General features: G+C 45.2%; 1 protein-coding gene across 1 annotated transcript in view; it reads right to left on the minus strand.

Annotated features, from left to right (window-relative positions):
* Window positions 1-24,452, minus strand: part of LOC142245308 (uncharacterized) — a 452,975-nt gene that overhangs the window by 173,713 nt on the left and 254,810 nt on the right. The window contains exons 32-35 of the mRNA XM_075317926.1: window positions 18,987-19,149; window positions 18,626-18,718; window positions 6,145-6,279; window positions 875-994 (exon numbers count right to left, since the gene is read on the minus strand). Of these exons, the coding sequence (XP_075174041.1) occupies window positions 875-994; window positions 6,145-6,279; window positions 18,626-18,718; window positions 18,987-19,149 (511 nt within the window). The remainder of the gene's footprint in view (window positions 1-874; window positions 995-6,144; window positions 6,280-18,625; window positions 18,719-18,986; window positions 19,150-24,452) is intronic.

Raw genomic sequence — 24,452 nt, forward strand, 5'->3', positions numbered from 1 at the left:
GCTTCGTGGGAACAGTCCATATAGGCCCTGTCCTCCGCAGGTTAATTGCCGGGTTGCCTGAAGCTTCTCCCCTCCCTATGGTCCGTGTACCCCGTCGTGCCTTTGGTCCCAGCCCGGCTATTGAACTGTGGCTGCTGGCGATCCTCCCTGCGACCGGTTTCTCCGACTCCTACGGGTCCAGACCACCGTCTGCGGCCTAGGCTGCTTCTCCTCTGGGAGCTCCAACTCCCAGCTTCCTCTCACTTTGCTCCCCTGGAGCCAACTGACATGTCACCTCCCACCTCCCTGCCTGACCTCTAGATGGGCAGCCCTATTCCAGCTTAGCAGCCCACTGGTGTGCCTGACAGGGTGTGGTGCAAGGTGTCAGTAGGATTTGTGAATGCTGGTGGAGGCACTGCAAAATGGGGACCCAGAACCATGGGGGTTGAGTCCTGCACTGGAGATAAAGAACGTGCAGTACCCTGTGATGACCTGACTAGTCCAGGGGCGTCACACATGTATGACATAAGTAGTCGGACAACTGCAGGTTCAAGTTCCTTACAAAGATTAAAAAATTCAATATTTTTTTTATTAGAAATATAAAAAAATAGTATCAACCTATTTGTCCCACTGTTCTTCCATTAAAAATAAATATATAAAATTAATTAACGCAATCGCCAAATTGGGTAATAAGAAAAGAAAATCTGAAAACACCATAATTGCAGTTTTTCATTTGCTATAACTTTGCAAAAATTACAATAAAAAGTGATCATATTGTCATATCTAACCTTTAATCAATAATAACGTCAGCTTGCCACAATAAATACAGCCCTTATACAGCTCCATTGACCAAAAATTGAAAACGTTCTGGGTCTCGGAAAGTTACACTTCATACCTGTAGCATGCTGTTGGAATTGATAATGACTTTTCCTCGTAGTCCATGGTCAAAACCATCTTGCTTATTTTCCCTGGAGAAAACTTCCCCATCAAATCTCAAACTACGTGGAAACCTCAACTGATAAAGAATAAAAGGAATGAGAAAGACAATTTACTGATTGACGCATAATAACTAACACTTTAAAGTAATACATTTCTTTGTAAATCTCATTTCTGGAGTATTCAGGGTCAAGTTTTATATGGGTAACAAGCTAGTGGCAGGCTGGAATCTGCTGGGATCTGGTGTCAAACTTGTGAGTTTCCCACCAAATATATTCCACAGCAAAGTAGTCTAGGCATTACTATGAAACAGTATGAAGAGCATATACGCTGAACGATACTGTATGTGCAAAAATAGTCCACTAGTTTATTCTTAAAGGGGTTTTCCCACAAAGTTAATTTTAAGGTTCATTTTAATCAATAGATCTTGGAATAATAATAATTTCCACAATTGGATGTGTTGAAAAAAAATATTCCTGTGCTGAGATAATCTTATATATGTATCCCTGCTGTGTACTGTGTAATGGCTGTGTCTGACCGTACAGGAACATGGTCTGATCATACCACAGCTGCTAGACCGGGGAGGATGTAAAAAAGTATAAAGACATTATAGCACAGGATCACAGCTGATTCTTATTGTGAGGTAAAACATTTCCCTGTCTGTTCTTAAAAAATATTTTACCTCAAAAAAAGAATAATTTGCAATCCTGTGCTGTAATGTCTGTATACTTTTTCACTTCCTCCCCGGTGCAGGAGCTGTGGTATAATCAGATCATGTGCCTGTACAGTTAGACACAGCCATTACACAGTACACAGCAGGGACACATGTATAAAGGGTACTTTACACGCTGCGACATCGCTACCAATATATCGTCGGGGTCAAGTCGTTAGTGACGCACATCCGGCACCGGTAGCGACATCGCAGCGTGTGACATCAAGGAGCGACAATCAACGATCGCAAAATCGTCCAAAAATGTTGATCGTTGATACGTCGCTCCTTTCCTTAATATCGTTGCTGCCACAGGTACGATGTTGTTTGTTGTTCCTGCGGCAGCACACATCACTATGTGTGACACCGCAGGAATGACGAACATCTCCTTACCTGCGTCCACCGGCAATGAGGAAGGAAGGAGGTGGGCGGGATGGTACGTCCCACTCATCTCCTCCCCTCCGCTTCTATTGGATGGCCGCTTAGTGACGTCGCTGTGACGCCAAAAGCACCTCCCCCTTGAAGGAGGGATTGTTCGGCGGTCACAGCGACGTCACTGTCAAGGTATGTGCGTGTGACGCTGCCGTAGCGATAATGTTCGCTATGGCAGCGATCACCAAATGTCGCACATACGACGGGGGCGGGTGCTATCGCGCTCGACATCGCTAGTACCCTTAAGATTATCTCAGAACAGGAATATTTTTTTTCAACATATCCAATTGCGGAAATTATTATTATTCCAAGATCTATTGATTAAAATCAACTCTGTTGGTGGGACAAGCCCTTTAAATCAGATTTATCAGATTTCACGATGTAACATATTAGATAGATTACTGGAACCGATAAGTCTGGTGTATTTACTTTGGCAATCATTGTCAGAGTGTCTCTACAATCCTGATAGTAAATTGAGGATTTTATGAGTCCAGCTATAGAGGAAGAGAGTTTATGAGTCCAAGTGTAAACAGTTTCTGCCCACCCAGCCTTGCTCACGGTTGCAGCTTGTACGGAGCAGTGTGAGATCTCATCTGTAGCAGCAACACTAGTGAGCTTACTATCAGGCTAAGTGGGAAGAGAAGGAGTTAAATGTTCATAAAGGTTTATACCGATGGATTGTCAAATTAAATACACCAGCCTCAAGTTTAAAATATATATCTAATAATATAACTAGTAATTCTTGTGAAATCCGGTAACAGATCCGCTTTAAGGCGAGCTTTGCACGTTGCAACATCGCAAGCCGATGCTGCGATGTCGCACGTGATAGTCCCCGCCCCCGTCGCAGCAGCGATATCTTGTGATTCCTGGTGTAGCGAACATTATCGCTACGCCAGTTTCACATGCACTCACCTGTCCTGCGACGTCGCTCTGGCCGGTGTCCCGCCTCCTTCCTAAGGGGGCAGGTCGTACAACGTCAGAGTGACGTCACACAGCAGGCGGCCAATCAAAGCGGAGGGGCGGAGATGAGCAGGATGTAAACATCCCGCCCACCTTTTTCCTTCCGCATAGCCGCCGGCGGCAGGTAAGGTGATGTTCCTTGCTCTTGTGGCTTCATACACAGCGATGTGTGCTGCCGCAGGAACGAGGAACAACATCGTACCTGTCGCGGCAGCGTAATTTTGAAAAAGTCGGAGCCTACACCGATGATACGATAACTACGCTTTTGCGCTCGTTAATCGTATCATCTAGGATTTACACACTACGATGTCGAAAGTGACGCCGGATGTGCGTCACTTTCGATTTAACCCCACCGACATAGCACGTGCGATGTTGCAACGTGCAAAGCCGCTCTAAGAGTATAAATAAGACACTTCTTGGTCCAAAATTTTCAACATTTTACCTGCTCGTGCATATTACAGAATTTTGAAATTTTGAAGAGCCTTTTATCCCATTCACGACATCCGCTGCACATGTACGGCGCAAGTTGGAAGCAGGTGTATGGTTTGGACTCACAGGGTGAACTCACCTCATACCCGGCAGGTGATGGCTGTGTGTTACAGCTACAGCCATCATCTTCCTCTAACAATAGCGGGTGGAGCGGAGCTCTGCCTGCATTTGTTAAGCTGTTAAATCCCACTGTCAAACTCTGACAGCGGAAATTCACATGTGCCAACATGAGGGTGCACCATTTAAAGCGCGCCATCGGAGCACTCATAATGGGGTCAAGGGTCCAAATAGATTGCTATGACAGCCGTGGGTCTGCTGAAGATCCCTGTTCTTGTCATAGCAGCGCTCCTTTGAAAGTCTGCCTGTGGCCGGGCTTCAAAGGAGATTCCAATTTTCACTATATAGAGCAATGTTATGTCATTGCTGTATGTAGCACAAGCGATCAGTAGATTGCAGTGTGGTTTCAGGCGCCACAGGGTACTGCACCTCACTTAAGGTGTAGTATCCATCTTGGATGCGGAGGAGGTCGTCCCCGGTAATAACCACAACCACAACCAATACATAACATGGGGGGTTCTGTCACTGAGACCGGGCTAGGGTAAGTGCTGGATCACCATCACGAGGTATGGGACCTCATGCCCACTAGTCAGGAACCCGGGAGGCGGGGCACCCGCAGAGGGAAGTTAGGAGCCATCCGACACACAATAGGGAGTCTGCACTGGACAGTGTCTGCATGAGGTCGCACTTTAGAAGAGCAGCAGGCAACAAATAGTTTGGGGCCCGTGGTCTGGAGCGGGAGGCTCGGGTCTTAGGAAAAGAAGAGGAATCCCAGGGTTCGTGGGGAGTGCAGCAGGCACCCGTTACCCATTCCACGGCTCAGAATCTGGGGTGGAGGGAGACAATTGAAAGGAAACTAACAGAAGGAACCGCCGGTCACAACCTCCGAAGTATCTGGGATCAGCTGGAGCCCATCACAGTGGTGATCGGCACTTTCCAATGGCTGAATGTGTGAGCAGTGAGTAAAGAGTCCTTGAACTGCACCGTTTGTGTCGACCCGTTGCTGCGTTATAACTGTGTATAAAGAAATAATTTGTATACAGTATATATACACATGAAGGGGACTCTTTGTGTGTCCAGTAGGGCAGTGATATGTTTCTCTGCACAGTGGTAGGCCGGCAATGGGTCAGAGATATTTTTTTTTCTGTGTTCTCAGATTCGCAGCTAGACACCTGGACATTACTACTTCTAAATAAATAGTGATTGATTTTATTTAAAGTTGGAAAAATGCTCAATACATAGTAGTATGATGGGTAACAACATACACTGAAAATTAATGAATAATAATCTAAATGGCAGCCACTGTAACCAAGTGTGCCCTATGTAGGAAGCTACACCTTGTCCCAACCCTGTATAGAAGCCAGTGGCTACTTTAATTTTGTAAAACTGCATTAACCCTCCGTCACATACAATAGGCCTGACAGGCACATCTCTTTTACTTTCATTTCTCCTTCCTCACAAGATTGTGAGGAAATCCCCTCCCTCCAGGTAGTCTCCTGTCTCTAGCAGCTCTGTGAAACCTCATACCACAGTTGGATTGCAGAGCTTCAGGAGGACAGATATAACTGCGCTAATCTCTCAGGCTCATTGTATGTGAACACGTCACACTCAATAAGGTTGGTATTTTATGTTTTTATTCATCACATGCTCTGCAAGTGTAATTTTTCTGGGGAAACTTCAGGGTCTAATTCTGATTGAATATGTGTTTAATAGTACTTAAGGTACCTTAAAATTAAGTTTGTTTCCATAAATTTTCTTTGTAGAGTTTTTTGACAGTCGAACTGGGGACTATTTGGCGGGAGTTTTGAAATGTTTGTATTTCAGAGTTATTAGTTTTATGTTAAGTAAATGGGGTTTTTTTGCACCTGATTATGTGTAGTCTCTTTTATTACATCCCTATGAAGGTCACTGATCACTTTTAGAGCACTGAAATTGCAAACATTAGATATTATAGGTATTTTTCTAGCCTGCGCCTGACAGTCACATTGTATGTGAACTCGTTAGAACCGATATTGTATGTGACGGAGGGTTAAGAACAACAGTGAGAAGTAACAATAGTCATCATTGTAATGTTTAAAATGAGCAGCATTAGGTTAGCAGTTATATCATGGTGGTTTGGTGGTTAGCACTGTTGCTTTTTAGCGGTGGGGTCCTCCTTGCTTCCGAATCTTACCAAGGACAACATCTGCAAGGAGTTTGTATGTTCTCCCCATGGGTTTCCTCCAGGTTCTCCACTTTTCTCCTACTCTCCAAAGACATACTGATAGGGGATATAGATTGTGAGCCCCAATGAGAACAGTGATGATGTCTGTAAAGTGTTGAGGAATATGATGGTGCCATAAAAGTGAGTAAAATAAATAAATATGAAGCAAAAATTGCTAGATCTCTATTGATAAAAACACTGGATTGTGTTTTCCATTGAATAATGCAATGCCAAATCACATTGATATTTTGTCTCTTTACCTAATGGTGATATAGACATATAGCTGTTCGGAACGTTTGCTTCAGCAGAAAATGTAATTTGTAAGAGACCAACAGTTCAGATAATTTCTCACAAATGAATCAGCGCCAAGTACAGTTACCTGGAAAGCATGAGTCATATCAATCTGAACGGCTTGTAGCAATTCCTTCTTGGTAGATTTGTTCTCAAATTTCCCTGTGAGACCAAAGATATCTTTCCTGTTAACTTTAATGATCGCTTCGGCTTCATGCTTGCCCTGTTGTGGTGTAGAATATAACATTTTTCAGTCTACAATTAATTTCAGTAATAACACATCACTCCAATGTTTTTGTTATTTTACCGCTGGAGTGGTGCCCTTCATGTAAGGTCCCTACACTTAGGGCGCAGTCAGATGGCTGTATAATTCAGACAACTATCACATCTCAATGCTTGGACTGACCCGAGCGTCACAGTTGCATAGAAATACATGTTGTCATGCTCGGGTCAGGAGAGCCGCCTGCCAGTCAGAGCATTGCAGTGCAATAGTTGTCCAATTTATATGGCTGTCTGATTGCGCCCTTAGTTGTATACTGATCAGCTGCCATCTTCATTTATTGGTGCCGCTCCAGTCGGCCTCTAGCATTTTGGAATCTGCCAGATAGCTCAAGTGTTTGCTGAGTGATCCAGATGTCACTACTCAATGTAACTCATGGCCTCAACTGCAAAGACCTGGTGCTCAGAAAAAAAGTAATCTCAATATAGAAAAAAATTCCGTCACACAGTCGAGAAAAAGGTATACCAGTAAACGGATTTCTTGTGTATGCTTGTGATTATGACAAGCATACACAAGCAATCCATTGACAGGAATACCTTTTTCTCGACTGTGTGACGGAATTTTTTCCTATATTGAGATTACTAAAGAGATTACTCAATATAATTCTATGAGAGTCAGAAGAAGGCTCTAATAGACGTAGGGGTGCTTTACACGCTGCAACATTGCTAGCAATTGCTAGCGATGTCAAGCGCGATAACACCCGCCCCGTCGTGTGTGCGATATTGTGTGATCGCTGCCGTAGCGAACATTATCGCTACGGCAGCGTCACACGCACATACCTGTGCAGCGACGTCGCTGTGACCGCCGAACAATCCCTCCCTCAAGGGGGAAGTGCGTTCTGCATCATAGCGACGTCACTGCGACATCACTAATCGGCCGGCCAATAGAAGCGGAGGGGCAAAGATGAGTGGGACGTAATGTGGCACCCCAGGGTTGCCACACAAAGGGTTAACTTCCCACACACAACACCAAGACCTCCTGGCCAGAAGGGGGAGACCAAGCTGCTTCCCTGTACATTCTGCTGGGGGGGAGGAAATGGTCAGAAGTAGTTTCAGTTTGGAAGTTCAGTGCAGAGCACTGAGGAGAAAGGATCTGTAGGTTGGAAGCTGGCTTTAGCTCACCTCAGGATCCACTGACCAATTCCAGGCCTAGCTGAGGGTCTGAGGGAAGGAGAAAGAGTACACAGAGGAACATTCCTGGGAGACAGAGCATTGCAGAGCTCATCCCCAGTGGAGCACACAGAACGGATGCTGGATCCGAGACTGCAGGTTACATACTGCACAGTTACCACCAGAGAAGTGAAGATTCCAGATCTTTCACCTGTACCACAGACACAAGCAACAAACGCAGAGTTCAGGAACATACTAGTAAGGACTCGAGTTGCCTGTCAGGTCGGTACCTAGGAGCAGAGCAGAGCAGAGCCAGCTGCATAGTTCACTCAGCAGCGGGGCCACAGACACACAGTGCAGGCAAGGAAGCCAAAACGGCCCGGCTGGGTGGGAGAAACCCTGAACCCCTCACAGACTCCGTGGACAGTACTCTGCTGAATACCATCATCAGTAAAGGACAAAGAAACTGCAAAACCGTGAGTCTGCCTGTTTATTGTGCTCGTGTCCTGCACTCCCCCCATAAACTAACACCCTGCCCCGGGGAAAAGGCTCTACCCGTGGGGAGCCGTCCCATCTCAAGCTGCCTTCCATCACCCCGGAGGTTCTGCAGCAGCGGTGGTCATCTCTGATCACATTCCACGGGTGGCGTCACGAACATAACCCCCCTTTTTATTGTGGAACCAGGGAGCACGGACCGGGTCACGACACCGTGATCCCCTTTCCAGAAGCAACCCCTTGGCCCGGGTCTGGGTATCCCCTTAACCCCTGGCGACACAACTTTGGCGTCACGAACAGGATGCGGACTGGACCCGGCTGCAACCCGGGTGACGTGCGCCTGTAAAGACTTATTGCATCGCATAAAAGACTTGCACTGTGAATTGTTGCAACAAAGAACGGACTTTAAACTTTGCAAAGATACCTGGAAAAATCCAAAAACATCATTGGTAAAATTTTCCAAGCGCCATCTTTAATCGCGCCATTACCTGCTACGCGCGGGAAAACATCGCGCCTAAACTAAGACTCCGCCCACCGCTTGCAGAGGAGGTGCGCTCGGTGCTGCGACCCGAACGAAAACGCAGAAAAGTGTCCCAGGCTTGCTGTCAAGAAGACTGGTGAAATTAACTAAGGGGGCGCAAAGATGTCGCAGCAGGGAGACGCTGTTGTACCCGGCGGTGCAGCGGCACCTATCATGCCGTTCCTGATGCCGTACACCCCGGGTGCAGTGTGGCTGCCGCAGTACTCAGGTGAGCCCAACACACTTAATGACTTTATCGGAAAGCTAAAAATCTACTACAGCATGTACCCCCTGACAGAAGCTCAGCGTGTTGGTATGCTTATGGGACAGTTAACTGGCAATGCCCAGCGGGAGGCTACATCCTGGCCGGATGATGCAAAGGACACTGTAGAGCATATAATAGCTGGACTAAAAGCAGCTTTTGAATCCACTGCTGGCAGCCGGGCTAAAATGAGGTTCTTTGGATGCAAGCAAAAACCTAGAGAGAGCGCAAGAGACTTTGCCTTAAACTTGCAGGAGGCGCTCAGAGCACTTAAATTAGCAGAACCTGCCTTAGCCCCTGGAGCAGATAAGCTGCTGATAGACCAATTCCTGGATGGACTCTCATCCCCTTCCCACCGGGGACAACTCAGCATGATGGTGATCCAGGATCCAGGACTAACATTTGCCCAGCTAAAGGATAGAGCCATCCGCCTCCAGCAGGTGGAGGAGCCGCAGGATATAGACTCTGTTCAACACCTTACAGTGGCACCCCAGCAGCCAGTAGTGCCGGTGACATCGGCCATGTCAGCGGCTGTTGCTAACCACCTGGAGCCGATCACTAATGAGGCTCTACATCAAAAGCTTGAAGCCCTTACAGACACTATTGCTTCCATGGCTAGAATCGTCCAGGAGCTGCGTGGATCCAAGTCTGCACCCAAGATTGAGCTGGCGACCAGCAAGGAGGATGTCCCATGGGTGAGGCCTAGGAGATACCAAGCGACGAGAGGACGACCCAGCGACCGCTACCAGCCGGATGGACAGCCCATTTGCCGCCGTTGCAATGAGCCAGGTCACTTTGCCCGTGAATGTGCTTTAAATGGGGATCCCCTGGGGAGGCGGGCCGCTCCTCAGGAATAAACTCTCAAGGTCCTTCACCCTGGCACGACAAGTATGTGGGGGGACGTCCAGTCATCCCCATCGTGCTGGATGGCATTCCGCTCAACGCCTTGCTGGACACTGGTTCCCAAATATCATCAATTCCGCATGTCCTTTATAAGAGGTACTGGGCTGATTCAGACGTTAGCAGTGGTCCATCTAATGTTGCATTGAATATATGGGCTAGCAATGGTGAATTAGTACCACAGGTTGGTTTCAGAGAAATGACCATTAAGATTGGGAGAGTAGAATTGCAGAATCAGGGTATTATCATTGTTGATGTTGACCGACGAGAACGTGAACCAACTATGCTGCTAGGAATGAATGTAATTGAAAATTGTTTTGCAGAGGTAATTACTGTCTTGCAGCAGATCGCCGAGACTGCCAAACCTGGGCAACAGAGACTCCTGCAGAAGGAAATTAAAGCCTTAATGCTGAAGCAGCAGGTAGAAGTGTCAGGAGGTGAAATTGGCAGTGCAAGGGTAAGTGACCCAATACCTATTGTAATTCCTCCCAAAACTGAAATGCTGGTCTGGTGTAGAGCCGCAATAGGCATCAGAGGGCGAGACTATCAGGCCCTGGTAGAACCCGTGTACTCAGACAGTAGGCCCACTGTACTGACGGCCAGAGGAATAGTTGAGGTACATCGGGGAAGAGTGCCAATACGCCTTCTAAATTGTGGGGAAGATGAGGTCACCCTACCAAAGTATGCTACCATGGCTAAGCTATATACGGTTGATAACAACGCCATCACCACCGTGGAGCCCTTGAAGCCGTCAAGTCAGGCGGAAGACAATGGCTCAGAGGGAAAGCTGGAGGATTGGTGCCAAAAGCTACATGTAGGTACCGATTCTACACCCTCCCATCAAAAGCATGGAGTATACAGGGTAGTGAAAGAATATGAACAAATATTCAGCAAACACCCATTAGACTTTGGGCAGATCAAAGGGGTAGAGCACACTATACCCACAGGTAACCATCCACCCATAAAGGAGAGGTATAGACCAGTACCACCGGCTCACTACCAATGCGCCAAAGACATGCTCAAAGAAATGAAAGAAGCAGGAGTAATAAGAGACAGTTGTAGCCCCTGGGCAGCCCCACTAGTGCTAGTTAAGAAAAAAGATGGGACCATGAGGATGTGTGTAGACTACAGACGGATCAACCGCATTACACACAAGGATGCATACCCATTACCTAGGATAGAAGAGTCATTGGCTGCATTAAAATCCGCTACTTACTTTTCCACCCTAGATCTGACTAGTGGGTATTGGCAAGTTCCTGTGGCAGAGGCTGACAAGGAGAAGACAGCGTTCACCACGCCGATGGGCCTCTGTGAGTTCAATTGTATGCCGTTTGGACTCTGCAATGCGCCTGGAACCTTCCAGCGACTGATGGAGTGCTGCCTAGGACATAAGAACTTTGAAACTGTCCTCCTGTACCTGGATGACGTCATAGTCTACTCCAAGACCTATGAACAGCATCTACAAGACCTGGCAGAAGTGTTTGAAGCCTTATCCGGATACGGCATGAAAATCAAGCCATCCAAGTGTCACCTTCTAAAGCCAAGGGTACAGTACCTGGGACATGTCGTGAGCTCAGAAGGGGTAGCACCAGATCCTGAAAAAGTTACCGTGATCAGAGATTGGCCGAGACCCACCAGCGTGAAAGAGGTGAGGCAATTCCTGGGACTGGTGGGCTACTATAGAAGATTTATAAAAGGGTTCACGAAGCTAGCAGCTCCCCTACAAGACATCCTGGTAGGACAGTCAAAGAAGTCTGCAGCCCGAAATCCTCCTTTCCAGTGGAGTGATGAGAGAGAAGAGTCCTTTAAGAAGTTGAAGTGGGCACTGACAGGAGAAGAGATCCTGGCATATCCAGATTACCATCAGCCCTTCATTTTGTACACGGATGCCAGCAACGTAGGACTGGGAGCAGTATTGTCTCAAAAGCAGGAAGGCAAAGAGAAAGTTATTGCCTTTGCAAGCAGGAAGCTCCGGCCTACAGAAAGAAACCCAGAGAATTACAGCTCCTTCAAGTTAGAACTACTGGCAGTAGTTTGGGCTGTAACAGAGCGTTTCAAACACTACCTGGCAGCTGCAGAATTTACCATCTTTACTGACAACAATCCGTTGACCCACCTGGACTCTGCAAAATTAGGTGCGCTGGAACAGCGATGGATAGCCCGACTGTCAAACTACAACTTTGTCATCAAGTACAGGGCAGGCCACAAGAATGGGAATGCAGATGCCTTATCCCGGATGCCACACTCGGGGAACGTGGAAGAGGAACCGGAGGGACTGGAAGAAATTGAGCTGCCGGCCTTTCACCGTCCTAAGGTGGGACAGTATCAACCAAGTGTCTACCAAAAACAACAGCAGGCAACTCTCAACCCATTAGCACACCACGGATGGGCTGACACACAAGACAGTGATCCAGCTGTGAAGCTAGTGAAAGAACTGCTTACACAACAAGGTGCTTACCCTAATCAGAATGCCCCAGCTGAGACACAACATCTCTGGAAAGAGAGAGGTAAATTGTTCCTGTACCAAGGGAAGCTCTGTAGAAGGCACACCAATCCAAAAACACATGAGTTGGTCTGGCAGATCATTGTGCCCAAGAGAGACGTCAAGATGGTTCTGGAAGCTTACCACAACGGTGCTGGTCATTTTGGTTGGAAAAAGTTGGAAGTGCTCTTAAGAGAAAGATTCTACTGGGTTGGCATGAGAAAATCAATTGAAGATTGGTGTAGAAAATGCGGACCATGCAACCTCAGAAGAAAGGATCAACAGAACCAGAGAGCTCCACTCCAGTCCATAGTAACCAAGCAACCACTCGAGCTAGTCGCATTAGACCACGTCAAGTTGTCACCAAGCCGGTCCGGCTATGTCTATGCCTTAACCATCGTGGACCATTACTCACGCTTCTTAGTGGTGGTACCCGTGAAAGACCTTACAGCTAGAACAGCAGCTAAAGCATTCCAGACGTACTTTTGCAGACCCCATGGTTACCCAGAACAAGTCCTTGCAGATCAAGGTCCAGCTTTTGAATCACAGATTTTCCAAGAATTCTGCAACATGTATGGCTGTAAAAAGATCCGCACAACAGCATACCATCCCCAAACAAATGGCTTATGTGAGAAGATGAACCATATTGTGATTGACCTGTTGAAGACCTTACCAGAGTCAGAAAGAAATCAATGGCCAGAGAAATTGCCAGACTTGGTGGACTTGTACAATCATGTCCCGGTGAGTTCTACAAACTGCACCCCCGCTTACCTCATGCGTGCAAGGCCCGGTAAACTGCCAATTGATTTAGATATGGGAATTCTGAAGCCAGATGCAGAAGTTCAAGAATCCAATTGGGATACCCTACGTCAGCAACAGTATCGCCAAGTACAAGAGTGCGTAGAGAAAAGTCTCCAACAAGCTAGGGGAAGACAGGAGAGAACCTTCAACCAGCATGCTCTAGCAACCCCATTGCAACCTGGTGACCAAGTTCTCAAGAGGAAGCGACGCACAAACAAATTGGATAATCAGTGGGAAACCACCCCATATACAGTCTTACCATCCAGTATGGATAATCCCAAAGTGTGTCTCATCAGTAAGGATGAAGGAAGGACATCAGCTGTCGTGTCAAGAGATCAACTCAAACCGTGTCCTGAAACCCTGAAGACACCAGAAGTCACCTTACCCGTACAGGTACAACCTGTCAAGAAGGAAGAAGATGTATTCCATACAGTCTTAGGAGATTTCCCAAAAACATGGCCAAATTACCATGGAGCAGTAGTAGTCCCAATGATCGCCTTCCCTCAAGTGGTGGAACCACAATCAGAACCCATACCACAAGAAGTCTCAAGACAAGAAGAACTGGAAGTTGAAACCGTAGAGGAAGAACAGATTCCTGGTCCCAGTGAGCTTGCCAGTCCTACAGTCAGTCCACCATCCTCACAAGTACCAGAAACACCAAATAGATACACTTCCACTCACACCATTATGCTAAGTACACCCAGTACACCAGCAGTACGCAGGTCACAGCGTAGTACTCAGGGTCAGATACCAGCAAGATATAAAGACTAATGTGGAATTGCATATAAAATGTACATATGTTATAATGTTTATATGAAAAACCGTAACAGTTTAGTGTACAGAAAAGGTGAGAGAAGAGTGGTGTAAGGTGGCAGCACGGAGAGTTACAACTTGATCACATGTTGGTGGCCCGAGGGCCGTGAGGCCTACTGCACTTATGACCAGAGTAGAGACACCTTTAAGAAGTGTTTGTTGATTGAAATGTTTATTTAATTGCAACGTTAAGACCAAAAGCCCAGTACCTACAGAGACTATACTGTATGAACACTTATATATTTTTGAACATTTTGGACTCTTTTTGAGCTTTAAGGTTTTTGTATTTTTTCCTTTTGAGACTCTGTATATATATAATTGTTGTGATAACTTGTTTGTTTGTTTCACAGTCCCGGAGTACTGTTCTTCACTAAGGGGGAATGTGGCACCCCAGGGTTGCCACACAAAGGGTTAACTTCCCACACACAACACCAAGACCTCCTGGCCAGAAGGGGGAGACCAAGCTGCTTCCCTGTACATTCTGCTGGGGGGGAGGAAATGGTCAGAAGTAGTTTCAGTTTGGAAGTTCAGTGCAGAGCACTGAGGAGAAAGGATCTGTAGGTTGGAAGCTGGCTTTAGCTCACCTCAGGATCCACTGACCAATTCCAGGCCTAGCTGAGGGTCTGAGGGAAGGAGAAAGAGTACACAGAGGAACATTCCTGGGAGACAGAGCATTGCAGAGCTCATCCCCAGTGGAGCACACAGAACGGATGCTGGATCCGAGACTGCAGGTTACATACTGCACAGTTACCACCAGAGAAGTGAAGATTCCAGATCTTTCACCTGTACCACAGACACAAGCAACAAACGCAGAGTTCAGGAACATACTAGTAAGGACTCGAGTTGCCTGTCAGGTCGGTACCTAGGAGCAGAGCAGAGCAGAGCCAGCTGCATAGTTCACTCAGCAGCGGGGCCACAGACACACAGTGCAGGCAAGGAAGCCAAAACGGCCCGGCTGGGTGGGAGAAACCCTGAACCCCTCACAGACTCCGTGGACAGTACTCTGCTGAATACCATCATCAGTAAAGGACAAAGAAACTGCAAAACCGTGAGTCTGCCTGTTTATTGTGCTCGTGTCCTGCACTCCCCCCATAAACTAACACCCTGCCCCGGGGAAAAGGCTCTACCCGTGGGGAGCCGTCCCATCTCAAGCTGCCTTCCATCACCCCGGAGGTTCTGCAGCAGCGGTGGTCATCTCTGATCACATTCCACGGGTGGCGTCACGAACATAACCCCCCTTTTTATTGTGGAACCAGGGAGCACGGACCGGGTCACGACACCGTGATCCCCTTTCCAGAAGCAACCCCTTGGCCCGGGTCTGGGTATCCCCTTAACCCCTGGCGACACACGTAACATCCCGCCCACCTCCTTCCTTCCGCATTGCCGGTGGACGCAGGTAAGGAAGGAGATGTTCGTCGTTCCTGCGGTGTCACACAGCGATGTGTGCTGCCACAGGAACGACGAACAGCATCGCTACTCACTTTTTTGATTCAGGACGATCTCTCCACGGCAAACGATTTTGACCACTTTTGCGATCGTTTAAAGTCGCTAATAGGTGTCACACGCTGCGATGTCGCTAACAGCGCCGGATGTGCGTCACAAACACCGTGACCCCGACGATAATACGTTAGCGATATCGTAGCATGTAAAGCCCCCTTTACACTGACTGTTACCTCTGACTTCTGGTCAGTCAGAAATTGCAGTTACAAGATGGCAAGAAATGGGTATAATACTAGGTGCAGTGACCTTACGTTAGTGGAACCACTCTAGCACTGCAATAAGAGAAAGTGGTGCTTTAACGATAAATTAAAAATAGCCATATTTATAAAAATATCATTCATTGAAATGTCTGCAACATACAGTAGTTTGGCCACAGAAGTATAACATGTATTCACATTTTAAATGCTGAAAGCATATGTCCATAGAGGTGTACTTAGATAAAATACTTTAAATAGGTTGTACGATTTAGAAAACTCAGTTTGAAAATACTCTGTGCAATAATTCTGATTTTTTTGTATGGGAATCCTTAATACATGACCTCCATTAACTGCCTGTAGTGGAAATTGACTGCAAAAAGAGTAAAGAATGTTTATATACTATCATAGGCACCGGGAATAAAAAGTTATTCCAATCTCAAACATTAATGTTATATTCACAGTGTGTGAAAACTGTAGAAAGAAAATCAGGGAAACATGGGCGCTCCCATGGGTAGTACTATATATAAATGGTAGAATAATAAGCCTATATATATCATGTGCTCCCTTGATGTACAGACTGCTGGCGACTCCTGCTCGAATTACTGAGGGGGTTCGTGAACAACAAACATAGAAACACAGGAAAAAGGAGGAGCAACAATGGCGCTGTCTGTTGCTAAAATCACTTTTATTACTGGTAATGGATAAAACCAGGAAAAAAACAGTGGTACTGGAAATAATAAAAGAATACGAGGAACATCCTAGTACAAGAATCGAAAACATACTAATTTAGTTGCATGTTTTATTGATTCTTGTATCAAAGTCTTTCCCTTATTTTATCTGCTACTATTATTAAAAGTGGTTTTAACAACAGACAGCGCCATAGTTGCTCCTCCTCTTCCCTGTGTTTCTATGTCATGGGATGGCAAGGGATAGCAGGGGACCAGGGTTCCTAAACTGGCCCTCAAGCTGTGGGAGCCAGAGATACATCTAATGGTGATGATATCTGGGCCGCATATCTACCTTGCTCCTACCAGCCCTGATCTAGTACCTCCTCCCTATCCTGGGGGGGAAGTCGGGACAGGAGCGTGTAAACACGAACAGTGATGAACAAACAGGAGAAACAAAAGCTAATACACAGCACGCTCACACAGAGTAATCAGACAAGTGATAAGGAGGAAAACTAAAAAAGGGGGAAATAATCAGACAGCAGGAGGAATTCCACTGCACACCAAGCAACACACAGTAAATTACAAACAGCAGCAAATGGACTGGTTTAGCAGAAAGCTATAGACGGCATAGGAAGACAAATTGCTCTATCTTAAAAAGGTGGGGAGTACCTGTGATAGGTCTCTCGCAACATGTGATCAAAAAGGTTACCAGCAGGCTAGCAGAAATTAACTCCTGCTAGTCCTATTACTAGTGAGCACACATCTGGTAGATGCCCGAGTGTCAGAGTTTGTAGTCTGAACAGCGCCTGATGCTGCCATGACACTTGGCGAGTTTAGAGCAAAACACCATGTGACATATACCTGATAATCACTTTAGATGCCATAAGTGTCTAGGATCTACACCTTTCTTCACAAAGAGAATGATGTCTTGCAACACTTTGAAAAAATTGTTTGCCTGTGTGGCGCCCCTGAGGCTTCCGTCGCCACAGGACATTGCACCCCATCCAGCGGTGTGATGTCCCATTCTGGGTGAGGAAAGGAGTGAACGCCGGTCCCCTGGCAAATCTACACAACACCCATTGTTAGGTACACACTGGGACCAGGGATAGTGGCAGCAACCCTCCCATGCTGCATGCTGGGAGGGGCCGTAAGACCCATCCCTGCTCCTATAGGGTACAGCTTAGCAACTGGGGAGGTGGGAGGAGCCACCAGAGAGCAGTCAGAGAAAGAAAGGTCAAGTTTAGTCAGTTTAGTGAGGAGTTGAAGAGTGTGAGGGGAAGGAGGAGGAGGTCTGCAGGAGGCAGACGAGAAGGAGAGAAGAAAAGACAGCTCTAGTCAGACAGGAGCTAAGGAAAGAAAGTGACGCTTCCTGGTGAAGATCCTGGGACTCAGAGGGTCCAGGTGACACCAAGCAGGGAACGAAGGGATTCCAGGGCCACGGATAGCTGGTGAGCTGTGGTGGCCTGTTCCACAGGAACATCGGTGGAGGGATCAAGCTGCAACAGGGGACGGTCCCTAGAAACCGGAGGAGTGCAAAATCATCTCCAAACAGTAAAAACCGAGGCCCAGGGAAAGTTGTAAACTCCCCGGGCCACAGCAGAACCTCTAGAAAGGGGAGAATCATCCGACAGGTGACCCCCCAGCCTGGAGGCTGTAGTTGAGGCCGAGCAGGTTCATCCTAAAAGAGCTAGGCTTAAGGAGACAGCTGAAGACAGAGACACTTTAGAGAGAAGGGTACCGGCTTTCATCCCAGAAATTACCCAGAAACGGCGGAGGTCCTTGACAGTGGGTTCCAGCAGTCCAGAGGCACCAGTGCGCTTCTACCAGGATGTGTGAGTAAACAACTTGAAACTGCACCCTTGGAGTGGTCTCTGTTATTTTATCTGCTTAGCCTTCCACTACACCATAGACTCTCACGAGCACTAACTGTGCCCCGGGGTACCGCTCCACCTGTGGGGAGCAGTACCACCATTGCTGCCGTATCATCACCCCGGAGGCCTTACACAGCAGCGGCGGCTTAATAGCCGCATACCACAGGTGGCGTCACGAACACAAACTTCATTCATCACCAAGTCATCAGCCATATTTAACTGACACCCACCAGGGCCACGGAGTCGGGCCCCGCCACCACTGACTACCTCCGGACTAGTCCGGCCCGGCACCGGGTGTCCCATAGCCCTGGGGTGGGCGAGTCACCTGCCCATGCACTCCTGTTTCCATTCTCTTCTCTGTGATTTTTGGAACTCCCAAAGATGTGAGTGGAGAGAGGCACACATGATTGGCCACCTTTCTACTCACAGATGGGCTCTGGGATCACTTTATTTGGAGGAGGACACCTTTCTAGCATAATTTAGTCCTCTAAAATAGACAACTTGTTTGAAGCCTCTCTCATGTAGTTTAGGGACCAGGCATCATAGGAAGGGACCTGAATGTGATTTATGAGTAGGTTTCTAAAACAATAGGTCATCATCTATCTAATTCAGATGACTCCAGTTTCAGTAACTACAACTGAACAAATTGAAAAAAACGAACTGGAACTTACAGAGGAGTATCTTCTCGTTGAGACGCAAGCTTCAATGTTGCTAGGTAGTATTTGTAGAGATTGCTTGAATGGATGTTTTAGACTAGCACAGATCTAGGAAGACATTGAAAAAGAGAAGAAAAAAATGTACAAATTAATTGTCACCAGAATAAAGGCATATATAGGAATGTGCATCTTCTGACATGGCATTGGAGCCAATGGAGCGTAGAGAAGAAAATGGGCAAATCAGAAGAATACCATGGTCCCTCATCAGGATACCACTGTCCAAACCCTCAGACAAACTGCTCAAAAGTGATCAATCTCCTCAAATAACTGGTTATCTATATAGATTTTAGATTAGCATATAAGTGTTCCTACTCACATATGGATTGTCGCTTTGGTACCCGAGCACAATGGTCTGTATGCATTCGTCAGTCTGATCAAGGACTAGTTTGGTTTCCAGTACATAATGTTTTTTCCTTTTATCAACTGTGAACGTTTCCTGGAGAAGGACGCTTTGTGGGACAGGAAGCTTAAATGGATGTCTAAAAAGGAAAAGAAACACTCATAGGGGCTTTAGAATTAGGTTTTCTATGAAAGTTCTTGCACATACAACAAAGCTCACCCATTGTGTGAGAGCGTTTCCTTTAGTTATCTTGTCGATGGAAGTACACATTGCATCTTTTTAAACGTACTTATAAAGTTTAAAATTTTTAACTAAATTCTAATGTATCAGGCCCACATATCCTTTAAAAAACTAGTGCTCAATCATATGCAGTCTTTTTTTAAGTCACTTGTCATATTTGCTGTTTTTGCGCACCAAAATTCATCAAAATGACTCACACGATTCTTGAATTTTGCACAAAGTAAAAAAATGACTTGTTTTTCCGTCTTCAGTAGAGATGAGCGGACCCATGAAAGTTCGGGTTCTGTGGGTTCATTTGGGCTATAGAAAAAGTCCTGTTCTGGACCCAAACTTCTGAATCTCATTGGAAGCCATTGATTGGGCAGCCTGGGTCTCCGGTCACATGCAGCCAACCATAAACAGAGCACTTCCGAGGAAAGGCAGGGTTTTTTCATTTTTTTGGTACACACTACATCCGAAAACTCTAATTTTACCCCCAGTGTAAGCCATTCGAACGCTGCAAGAAGTTCTCACTGGGCTGAGCACCGAACGTACCTGAGCACCGAACGTACCTGAGCACAACGATGCTCGCTCCAGTGGTCAGCATACGTAGAGCACCCGAACTCCGAACTCAAACATTGATTTTTTTTTTTGTAAAGTCTGTGTTCGCTATAAACACTGAACTTAACGGTTCGGATCCACTCTTCTCTTCAGCTTTTTTAGTGACTTTTTAGTGCAAAAAAAGTTGCATTTGTTGCAAAATGTCATAAACATTTGCTCAAAACTTGCTGGTGTGCATAAAATTACTCTGGCCCGAGTGAAGTTGGAGCACATTAGTGGCAAAATTTTAACTTTTTGAAAGTTAGTAAAAACTGAAGCAGACAAAAATATCTGGAGATTCTAAACTCTGCCCACAGTGACATATTAAGAAAATCTGATGAACACATATAACAAACTTGTAGGCTATGTGCCCGCGGGAGCTCGCACCTGCGGATATATCTGCAGGTACATCCGCAGGTTTCCCGCAGCAGCTCTCCGGAATCCGCAGCTATACATAACTGCGGGATTCCAGCAAAATAGCTGCGGTGAACCTGTGGACATTCATGCGACTTACCTGCGGACGTCCCGGCCTCTATCTCCATAGTGGAGGGCAGGGAATTCCGCAGGTATTTCCGCAGGAATAATTGACATGCAGTTATGTGCGGCTGCGAGACATCCGCAGCATATTCCGCAGCCGCACATACTGAACCATTGACACAGACACTCCCCATGTCCCATAGGATAACATGGGGACTGTGTGTACTTACTAAAACCTGCGGATTCATCTAGAAAAGCCAGATAAATCTGCAGGTTTTCCGCTGTAAAATCCGCGGGTACAGACTCCCGTGGGTACATAGCCTAAGGGTTCTCTAACACTAGAGTGTAAAAGAATCGGTCTGATTTTCATCCAGAATAATAGGACACTTTATTTCTCACTTGTTATCCATGTGCTGTCTGTATACAATCTGTTTTTTTCTCAGCAGATATTATTCATTTACAATCATTCAGGACCATGTACAGTGTCCTATGCTACAGAATGGTAATGTAGCCATAAAAAAGGAAGCCACTGGGATGGTCCATGTGGCATCCGTTTTTTTTCTCATACCCATAGACTTGAATAGGCGAGTCTCGTCTGATTTATGCATCCACTAGAATCATGTTGCGATTTTTCCTAAGGCCGAATACAACTGAGAAAAAAAATTGCAGATATGCACTGCCTCAATGAATAATATGAGTCTTCGTGCAGTCTCTTTTTCTTTCTCACATTGCACTCATCCGTGTTATATGCTAGTGAGTATGAATTTGGTGCAAATGGAAAAAAAAAACAACAAAAGCAGTAATGTATTGGGCCCTTAATGTTAATGGTCATACTCAATTTCCTAAAAAATACACTTTTATTTTATTAGTTTAAAAATTACAGATTATTTTTTTTCTTCTAAACCATTCCACCATTCATGTTCCAGTGTTTTGCTCTATTTATAGATGCTCCTGTAAAATGCACATTAACAATATTAAAAAATAAAAAAAAATATGGACCACAAACTTCCCAAATAATATTTTTTCTAGGCCAGTAGAAAACATATCTGACCAAGAATTTAATACACAATATATTATCCGCATGAGCATTTACTCCTAGAAAAAGTTGTCATTTTTTGTAAAGCTTTCTGTGAAATATACCTACACAAACAATGGCATGTGTAAGCACATTTGTAATAGATGAATACATTTTTGATAAGTGTACATTTTTTTCCACTTATTGAACAAAGTTAAGTAGTGGAACGGTTCAAGGAATTATAAAACACATTAGAATTGCTGGAAGTGAACCACAAATAACATCAGGATATCAGAAACTTGGGGAAGTTCATTGTTTTTTTAAAAATCCTTCAGGTTAAAGCCAAAATTGACTTTCAAGAGGCTGTTCCATAAATAATACTAAACAGTTATGCAATGGATGTGTAATCACTAGTGATGAGCGAGCACTACCGTGCTTAGGTGTTCGATAGTCATTAAGAGCGGTCGGATGTTCAGATGGGCGAGACTCGAGCACTTGAGTATAATGGAAGTCAATAGGTAACTAGAGTGTTTTTCCAAAAGATCTTCTGAAAAAATTATTGCGTTCCCCATTGACTTCCATTATACTCGGTACATGAGTTACGCCAAGCATCCACCTGTTTGTTGTTTGTTACGGGTACAGAGCACCCAAGCATGGTACTGCTCACTCATCACTAGTAATCACTGATGTTAGAAGCACTAGATACCCCACTAATCAGTAATCATGAGAATGAGAATCCCAAAGTCCCCTCTGTGAATAGAGAAGTAGGGAACATGTACAACTGATGCTCCATGTAGTGTCTACAGGAGTGGTTGCCGCACATGCTCACTACTCTTCTATTCACAGCGGAGTTTGGGCGCCCCTGTTCTCAGAATCAATGAGGGTCTTAGGAACCGGATACCCAGCAATCAGATCTTTAACATCTTTATGGAACAACCCCAATAAGAAAAAATAAATATTTTTCTTTAAATGTTTCTGAATTCCTGCAGCCATAACTTTGTCACTAAGATTTTGTTTACTGCACGAAACATACATTTTAGGCATTATTCAGAGGATAAATTAAATAAAGGTTAATCAATATAAGATTTTTTTAGCATATGACATTTTTAAAATGCGTGTATTTAGAGCAATTCTGCCTATTTTGCTACTATACACCAATATTAACACATTAGTTTGGGTTATTATTATTATTATTATTATGGTTAGAAGGGTTAATTCTGGTTTTTGGGGAGGTTGGCTATTTTTCTTTTAGAAATATTTATTTTTGTTATTAGTGTTTATTTTCTTCTTTTTGTGGATTGTTCATTCTATATTTACATCACTTTTTTCTCCTTTTGTTATGTCCTACTAAGAACCTTTAACTTTGTTTATTCTATTTTACATACTACCGTATTTATTTAATGTTTTTGTATCTATATCATTTTTATTTCTCTTTTACTTTTTTTCCCACTTGGGGCCATTAAAGGAAACCTGTCATGTCCTCTATGCTCCCAGAACCACAAGCAGGTCTGTGGACATATCTATATTTCCTGCCCAACGGTCCCTTCATGTAGTAGCACACATAAACAGATCTTTAGAAAAAGTATGTCTAAAGTCCATTTAAGATTTGCTAATTAGGCCTGTGAATAGTCGCAAGGACTTTGATTTTCCCTAGTAGTCGGCCCACTTATCATGGTTTACAAAATCGGTGTCTTTGCCAGTGCTATGCATGTGCACAGCTCTATTTGCCTCAGCATTGAGCTTCTATGATGTCGGGTGTATGAGTCACTGCGCATGATCAGATGTCATCCACACTTCCGGTCATCCGCACTGCACCTGAAGCTGGGACGCATTCACCTGACTTCAGAATAGTGTGCGGCGTGACCGAAAGTGTGGATGACTTCTGATCATGCGCAGTGAGCCAATCTGAAGCAGGGACTCATACACTCGGCATCAGAGAAGCTCAATGCTGAGGAGAAGAGAGCCGTGCACATTCGCGGCTTTGAATAGCAATAGCAAAAACAACGCATGCCCCTTTGGGTGTGATAACACGGTTTACAAAAGCGGATTTTCTGCCAGCGCTATTGAAAGCCGCGCACGTGTGTGGTTGTCTTTGCCTCAGCATTCTGCTTCTCTGATTCCGGGCGTATGAGTGCCGGCTTCAGATTGGCTCACTCCACGTGATCGGAAATTGTCCACATTTCCGGTCATGCGCACTACTCTGAAACTGAGTGAATGTGTCCTGGCTTCAGAGAGGCGTAGTATGCATGAAAGTGTGGATGACTTCCGATCATGCGCAGTGAGCCAATCTGAAGTCAATCTAAACCATGTTATCACACCCACATGGGCATGATGACATACTAAGTGGGCCGACTAGTCGGGAACTAATGCCCCTCAACTAGTCACAGGCCTAATTACAGTAGATGAACTTTAGAAATACTTTTTCTAAAGATTGGTTTATGAGTGTAACTACATGAAAGGTCTGGTGGGCAGGGAATATAGATATATGCACTTAAATGCTCATAGTGCTGGGTGCACAAGAGACCTGACAAGTTCCCTTTAACATTTACTCATTTATTAACTGTGAGCTATTTAAATAGCTGCATATTCTTACGCATTACACAGTATTTAAAAGTTCTAACTGACGATATTACGGGACAGCACTTGGAACCTTACAATATCACAATACAAGCAGTGATGAGTATTAATTATTACGATGCATTATTATTTCCTAGTGTGGTTAGAAGACAATTAGAAAGCCACAGAAAGTTCCAAGGGCAGGAAGGGGTTAATTTAGGGTGGGGGCAAAAATAAGACTCTTCAAAAGTGACAGACGTTTCACAATTACTGTGTGTCAGATGTGGGTTCTAGTCCTCTTTTAAGTCTTTTGCGCTATATTTCCCATGGAATGGCTACACATTCTATAGTCTAACATTTAGTTCCTGGCCCATTGATTGTAGTCACCAGATGACCATAAGGAAGAAATAGGCTTATATACGGGTGTAAAGGTGTAAATATTCTAACTCTACAAAGCCATTACAAAGCAGGGTACACAGCCAATACGCTGAGAGGTTTTTATGACTTTTCACATTTAAGAACTCCATTTAAACTGCAAATTGAGTCAGCAAGGGCAGAACAAAGAGCAGATTTAT

Source organism: Anomaloglossus baeobatrachus, chromosome 7 (genome assembly GCF_048569485.1).
Source record: "Anomaloglossus baeobatrachus isolate aAnoBae1 chromosome 7, aAnoBae1.hap1, whole genome shotgun sequence".
In the NCBI taxonomy this organism is placed as follows: Eukaryota; Metazoa; Chordata; class Amphibia; order Anura; family Aromobatidae; genus Anomaloglossus; species Anomaloglossus baeobatrachus.